Source organism: Aptenodytes forsteri, unplaced genomic scaffold (genome assembly GCF_000699145.1).
Source record: "Aptenodytes forsteri isolate BGI_AS27 unplaced genomic scaffold, ASM69914v1 Scaffold492, whole genome shotgun sequence".
Lineage (NCBI taxonomy): Eukaryota > Metazoa > Chordata > Aves > Sphenisciformes > Spheniscidae > Aptenodytes > Aptenodytes forsteri.
Genome location: NW_008794172.1, coordinates 394418 through 401423, shown reverse-complemented (window position 1 = coordinate 401423; position 7006 = coordinate 394418). Strand labels below are relative to the sequence as shown.

The 7006-nt window shown below is 50.9% G+C and overlaps 1 protein-coding gene across 1 annotated transcript; it reads left to right on the top strand.

Annotated features, from left to right (window-relative positions):
- The first annotated feature begins 1614 nt into the window (after positions 1–1614).
- LOC103901675 (keratin, type I cytoskeletal 14) lies at positions 1615–6552 on the top strand. Its single transcript, XM_009282601.1, has 9 exons — positions 1615–1787; positions 1831–2155; positions 3971–4053; positions 4364–4520; positions 4790–4951; positions 5047–5172; positions 5298–5518; positions 5883–5932; positions 6455–6552. The coding sequence occupies exons 1-9, from the start codon at positions 1615–1617 to the stop codon at positions 6550–6552; spliced, it is 1395 nt and encodes a 464-aa protein (XP_009280876.1).
- Positions 6553–7006: the final 454 nt, after the last annotated feature.

Here is a 7006-nt window from a genome sequence, read left to right as displayed (position 1 = left end):
CGCCCCGTCTGCTGGCGCTCATGCGACAAGAAGATGCTGCCGCCAAGAGACTGAACCCCTTCTCCGGCCAGAATAAACAGGGTGGGGATTCCAGTTCTCCAAGCCACGCAGACTTGTCTCCATTCACCAGTGGCAAATGGGAACATTGCTAGCTGTGCTTCTCCATAGCAGGCAACTCCTGATATTCCAAGGACACATCCCACTCCTGTATCGTTTCCAGCTTTCTTCAGATAGAGGGGAGGGAGTCATGCCCTTTAAAGCCACTCAGAAATGTACCTTTGTTGCTTATTTCCATACTCTTTCCCCCCTCCTTTGGCAGATGATCTAAGGAAGAACTTGGCTGTTGGGAAGGGGTTGTTGGGGCCTGTCTGTGAAGACAGTCAAACAATTCACCATGCAGACACATGAGAAATATCTTCTCCTCCACACCCTGCCTTATTAGCTAGTGACACTCAGATTTGTGGTTTCTGCTGTGATGCCGGTCAGCACAGAGAACAGTCAGTGGAGGTTGACCATGCCTGGTGCACTCATTTTTTGAGCCTTTTTGCTCTTCAGAGGAACCGGTATCTCTCCTGAAGCTCTGTTTATATGGGAGCTGTAAACTCCAAACTCACACTGAAGTTGTCCGCCCTAGTCACAACTGATTGAGATGTTAATCACAGATACCGTCGTTGCATTAGCTGCTAAGCTATGTTACTGTCAACTTGGCACTCTTGTTCACAGTGCTTAGAGACCAGGAGCTTTTTTCCTTTCATCTACTTTATGCTATTCCACATTTTTTTCCTGGAGCATCTCATAATTTTTAAGTTAAGCTACCTGGTAGCCATACCCTGCCCCTTCTGAATGGTTTGCTAGGCTCTCATTCACAAAGAACACCACAAAACATCCTGCTTATTGCCTTTTCATATTCCTCCACTCTTGGGTGGTCTCTGAAGCAAAGTGAAGAATTGAATGAGCCCTGAAGCATGAACTCCCTTTTCATTGCTTTTTCATTACAGAACATCTCTCTTTGTGGATAAAAGAGAGGATTTGTATTTCCAGGATTGGTAGCCAAGTTCCTTCTAGCACCATTGTACTCATGGGACTGTAGATGTACATTCAGGGCTTCACGACATGGTTGTTGTCCCTGCAGGTGTGCTGTGTGTACAATGTGAGTAGAGACAGGAAACTGTAGTAGCTTGGACAAAAAGACACAGCAAAAGAGATGCTGAAGTACTCGATCAAAACGCTGTCTGAATAGCTCCGTTTCAGAGCTAACAGTACAAAGCAGTATTAAAATGTAGCCCTGAGCAAGGAGCCTCCTACTTTGAATCACACCTGCCTATTTACTTGGAAACGGAAGAAGCATAAAGACGCCCTTTGTGAGATAAAAAGTTTCTAGTGGAAGATGACAAAAAGCATGAATAGAACAAAGGCAAAAATGACGATTCTGGAAGTTGGCTCAGATTTTAGGAGTGATGAAAATCACTGGGAATGCAACAGAAAAAAAAGCGCCGGCAACGCCTCCTGCCCGGGCTATAAAGGGCTGCAGGCAGGGGGGAGGCGAGCCCTCGCTGTCGGCGCTGCCGAGCCGGGTGTCTCTCTCCAGCCCTCCAGCCTCCGCCAGCCTTCGCCATGAGCACCACTGTCAGGCAATACTCCTCCTCCACCTCCCTCAAGGGATTTGGTGGCCTGGGTGGAGGCTCCAGCAGGCTTTCCTCTGTGCGTGTTGGGGGAGGAGGGTACAGAGCCCCCAGCGTCCACGGAGGCTCTGGCAGCTACTCTGTCTCTTCCCGCATTGTCTCGGGGCTCGGAAGTGGCTAAAGGGGGGGGGCGTGGCGCTGGGGGCAGCTACTGCAGCAGCGTAGGAGGGGGCCTCGGTGGCGGCTTTGGGGGTAGCTATGGGGCTGGCTTTGGGGCCGGCTTTGGGGCTGGCTTTGGAGGTGGCTTTGGAGGTGGCTTTGGAGGTGGCGATGGCATCCTCCCGGCCGGCGAAAAGGAGACGATGCAGAACCTCAACGACCGCCTGGCTGTCTACCTGGACAAAGTGCGTGCCCTGGAGGAGGCCAACACTGACCTGGAGGTCAAGATCAGGGAATGGTACAAGAAGCAGGGACCTGGTCCAGACCGTGACTACAGCCCCTACTACAGGACTATCGAGGAGCTCAGGAACAAGGTAGGATGCTGTGATTACCAAGACATCTTGATTAAAGTCACTTTTAAAAAGATGACCCTGTTCCTAAAAGCTGAAGGGAAGAGTATTAACAAATGACAGGTGATTGGTCTGAGATGGGAAAACAGAAAGAGCATGCTTGGAAATAATAGTCATAATTTATGAACAGCATTTTCTTGATCATGTCCTCCACAAGGCACAAAGATGGGTTTTCTATTGACTGTTTCAGTGTAGGGAGAAAGACGGGGCAGGAAAGCAGGAGTCAGAGGCTATCAGCCATTGCTTCAGGTTACCTGATGCTACAGGGTGCGTGCTGCCACGCCAGTCATTCCCTGCCTTTCCTCGATGCTACTTATGCCCCAAGTATGTGCTCCCTCTGCCAGGCTCCTGATTAAGCACTCTGCAGGCAGGGACACGTTATCTCTTTGGCACTGTTCACTACTGAATGATACGCAAACGAAGATGCTAAGTCTTTTTCATAAATATCCTACAAATCACATCTTTTCTAGCCTGATAGGAGGCTCAAGGTAGAGGTTAAAAAAGAAAGAAACTGCCCTATGGGATGCTTGTTCTTTGGGAGGTGCAAACACAGACACAAAAGAAAATCCAGGAGTCAGAACGTACTGGGTTGTGGTAGGTGGCTTCAGAGGTGCTGAAGTTAGGTGTGTGCCCTGCTCTAAAATGCAGTAGATGAAATCATGGCCAAGCTCGTTTCTTTATTCTTAGCAGCTCCCTGGCTGATTTCAGGCAAAGGTCCTTGAACAAAAGCACCAGAATCTGTCCTTCCTCTTCTACCCTGCCATCGCTGTCCTCCCTCTGCCCACATTACTCATCATGAGCTGATTGCCTGGTCCTTCACCACTGCCTACTCGAGGTGACAGCAACCTTAGTCAGCTCAGGCTCCACTGGAGGGGATGGAGGTGTGGGCGGTTGCGTAATGACAATACCTGGTCTGTGAGAGCAAATACCAGGGAAATGGGGCAGCTGCTGACAGGCTCAGGGGTCAGCCCCTGGGGGAAATCACATACCTAGAATTTTTCAGTTCTTTAACCCTTCTCTTGGGCTTCACCTTGGGGTGGAGAGCTCTTGCCTTGACACACAAAGCTTCTCTTCACATTCCAGCTTGTCAGGTGTGTTCTGATCTGGAGCACAGAAACATGTGGAGGCAGAAGCTGTCTCCAGATTTGAGCAATGAAGTGCTGGGTCTCACAGAAACCCTCTGCTCATGATCCAGAGGGAGGCAGACCCTCCCCTCCCCTCCTGCACCGCAGCTGGGAAATTACCACATCAGTATTCCTGGATTATTGCTTGGATATCCCCTGAAGCATCAGAACTCAGTGAGAGCTTTTCATTAGCTTGTAGCTACAGAAATTACTGCTCATTAAATGGCCAATAATTTTCAAAATCCCAAAACAGGTATTTGCACCTCAGGTGTAATTACGAAAGCAAAACGATTCAGACACAAGGCACTCCTTCCTCAACCTTTTTTTCCTTCTCAGCTGGGCTGTTCAGCATTGCCAGACAAAGCCCAGAGTGCTGCCAGGACTCTGAGCATGGTGTGAGCACCTGGAGATGCCACTCTGGCAGGGGCAACAGGCTGTGGCATGTGCGTATGCCAGTGTCTTCACAAGATCGAGCCAGTGCCAATGAAAGATTGAGCATGAGTATCCTGTTTGCAGAGTCCACACGGAAGTCCAGCCCAAGAGGCAGGAGGTTCAGTGCTGCTCCAGTCCTCCTTCTGAATGGGAAATCAGGCAGCAGAATGCCATTTTTTGGAACTACTTTTTCACTCTTTTGCTTTCTTTTATCCCCCCCCAGATTCTTGCTGCAACTGTTGAAAATGCCAACATCGTCTTACAGATTGACAATGCCAGGCTGGCAGCTGATGACTTCAGAACCAAGTAAGTCCAACGCCTTCAAGAGTTCTTATGAGAAGGGAGGGAAAAGCCAGTCTGTTTAAAGCTTTTCATTGCTTTCTGCAACTGAAGTTGCTCCACCAGGTCACTGCTCACTAAAAGTGTGACATTTGGGAAGTGTACATCTCTTCCTGGACACAGCATTGCCTGGAGACATTCCTGCACTGTGGAGAGCCGTGCATGCACATTTACTAAAAGATGCTTGGCAGAAATATGCCAAGGTGGGGAAAGAAACAACAAGAAAAAACCTGTATCAGCTGGGCTCCACGGTGCAACTGTGTGTGTGTGTTCCCAGGTTTGAGATGGGAGAGGGCGCGCGCCTGAGCGTGGAGGCCGACATCAACGGTCTGCGCAGAGTCCTGGATGAGCTCACCCTGGCCAGAGCTGACCTGGAGATGCAGATTGAGAACCTGAAGGAGGAGCTGGCCTACCTCAAGAAGAACCACGAGGAGGTGAGCACAGAGACAGGCTCAAACTGGGACCTACAAAATGTACCTTGTGCACAATGGGAAGTGGTGAGGTCAAATGTGCAGGAGTGTCTCTGCAATTAGGGCTGTCAGGAGACACTCGAGTGGGTAAGGGGGAGGGAAACAATCCCTTCAGACAGAAACTCCAGGAGAAGGTCTGTGGGGTTGGTGTGCTGGGTGCAAATAAGAAATTTGTCATGATGGGAATATACCGATTTCACTGTGACGGGTATCACGTGTCTCTTTTCTGCCAGGAAATGAATGCCCTGCGCGGGCAGGGGGGTGGAGAGATCAGCGTGGAGATGGATGCTGCTCCTGGAATCGACCTCACCAAGATCCTGGCTGAGATGAGGGAGCAGTACGAGAGCCTGGCGGACAAGAACCGCAGGGACGCCGAGCAGTGGTTCTTCAGCAAGGTGAGCTGGCTCGCCGGCAGCGCAGCGGGGCACGTGGGACCCGAGGCTGTGCCTGCTCGATGGTGCTGTAACGGCACGGTTTTGCCTTGTTGCAGACGGAAGAGCTGAACCGGGAGGTGGCCATCAACACGGAGCAGCTTCAGAGCGGCAAGACGGAGATCACAGAGCTACGACGCACCATCCAGAGCCTGGAGATCGACCTGCAGTCCCAGCTCAGCACGGTATGAGGGGCCGGCTGCCTGTGGGGAGGGGGCACGCAGGAGCGTGGGCCAGGGGACGCGTGGGTGCTTCCATCCCTCCTGCCCTCCGTCCCTGCCCTGAGCCCATCCCTCTCCTCTGCACGCAGAAAGCGGCGTTGGAGGGCACCTTGGCTGACACAGAAGCCCGTTACGGCACCCAGCTGGCCCAGCTCCAGGGGCTGATCACCAGCGTGGAGGAGCAGCTGGCCGAGCTGCGGTGTGACATGGAGCGCCAGAACCACGAGTACAGGGTCCTCCTGGACGTCAAATCCCGCCTGGAGCAGGAGATCGCCACGTACCGCCGGCTCCTGGAGGGCGAGGACGCCCAGTACGTAGAGGGGTTTCACTTGGGAGGGCACATCGGGAAGAGACGGGTAATAGACACAAAATATGCTGTCTGGGGATTCAGTCTGATTGCAGCTTTCACGGTTCATCTTTATGTTCATACCCGACACGGATGCCCCGTGGCTCTGTCCCTTGTGTCTGTCTGCAGTGAGATGCTGTAACAGGCTCCTTTCACTGCTGGAAGGGGCAGTGGCCCCTCTGCCCTCCAGGAGACACCGAGCGGAGCAGTGGCTTTTGCAACCGCTATGAGACTTTTCTGCTTTCCTTCTGCCTGAATACAGAGCCTGTGTAACAACAAAAAAGGATTTTGTCCCTAACTTCTTTTTGTTTTTCTCCTTATCTTGTAGCATCTCTTCCCAGTACTCCTCCGCTATGTCCTCACACTCGGGCAGAGATGGTAAGCACCTATCTTGCTACACACATTTATAACAAACAGCTTTGAGACCTGCTTTTAGAGCAGCTGCCAAACTGATGGAATGAAAATCACTCCTCAGGCATGCTGTGCCGCCTCGCTGGCTGTATCAGAGTGACAGCAGTCAAGAGAGCTTGTGTGCATCTTACAACTGCTAAACACAGGAAAAAGCTGTCAGGAAGGGAAATACCTTGCACTCCTTTACCACAGGAATGATTTGCCCTAAATGGGCTTCATGATTGAGCAGCCAGTGTTCTGGCTTTACACAGACCTTAAAAATCAAGCAACAGCACACATTCAGGGAGCGTGCCTTTTGCCTTTTTGAGCTTTCCCATCAGCCTGGCTCTTCTGTCTTCCTAGCCAATGTAGGGCTCTTTAAAACAGCATTTTCCAGTACCTTGTGGAATTTCCCACATCTTCCTTAAGAACATGCAACATCCAATAATGTGTTAAGAAATTTCCCTCTTCCTGCCCCCTGAATAATTGTCCTCCGCTTTCCTTTTGCAGTCATGACATCTTCCCGTCAGGTCCGCACGATCGTTGAGGAGGTGCAGGATGGGAAGGTGGTCTCCTCCCGGGAGCAGGTTGCGCTCACCACTCGCTAGGAGGGCAAGCAGCTCTGGACCCTTGACCCCAGGCTCCAGAGAGCAGCGAGCTGAACCAAACGTTGTCTGAGGCCGTATGTGGTGGGGTTGTGTCACAGAAAGCAGTCAGCTTCATTCATCTGCTCCTCCTTCCTGTTCTACCCTAATTTCACGTGGGTGACATCATGCACTCTGTACACATTTAATAAAGCTTTTTTCCTCATTCATGCAGCTGCAGACTTGTCTGTCACTGATACATGATCTTTCAAAGCCTCAGGGTTGTGTGTTCGTGCCAGGGAAAGTCCTAAGAAACCACAAGAAGAAGCCAGCGAGAAGAGGGGAATGGAGGGATATGGGTTCTACTTGGAGCAAAAATAATTTGAGACAGTTTTTTCTACTGAACTCATTGCTTGTAAATACATGGGACTGACTGAGACATAAACCAGATAAGTTTGATATAAAATGAAGGCAATGA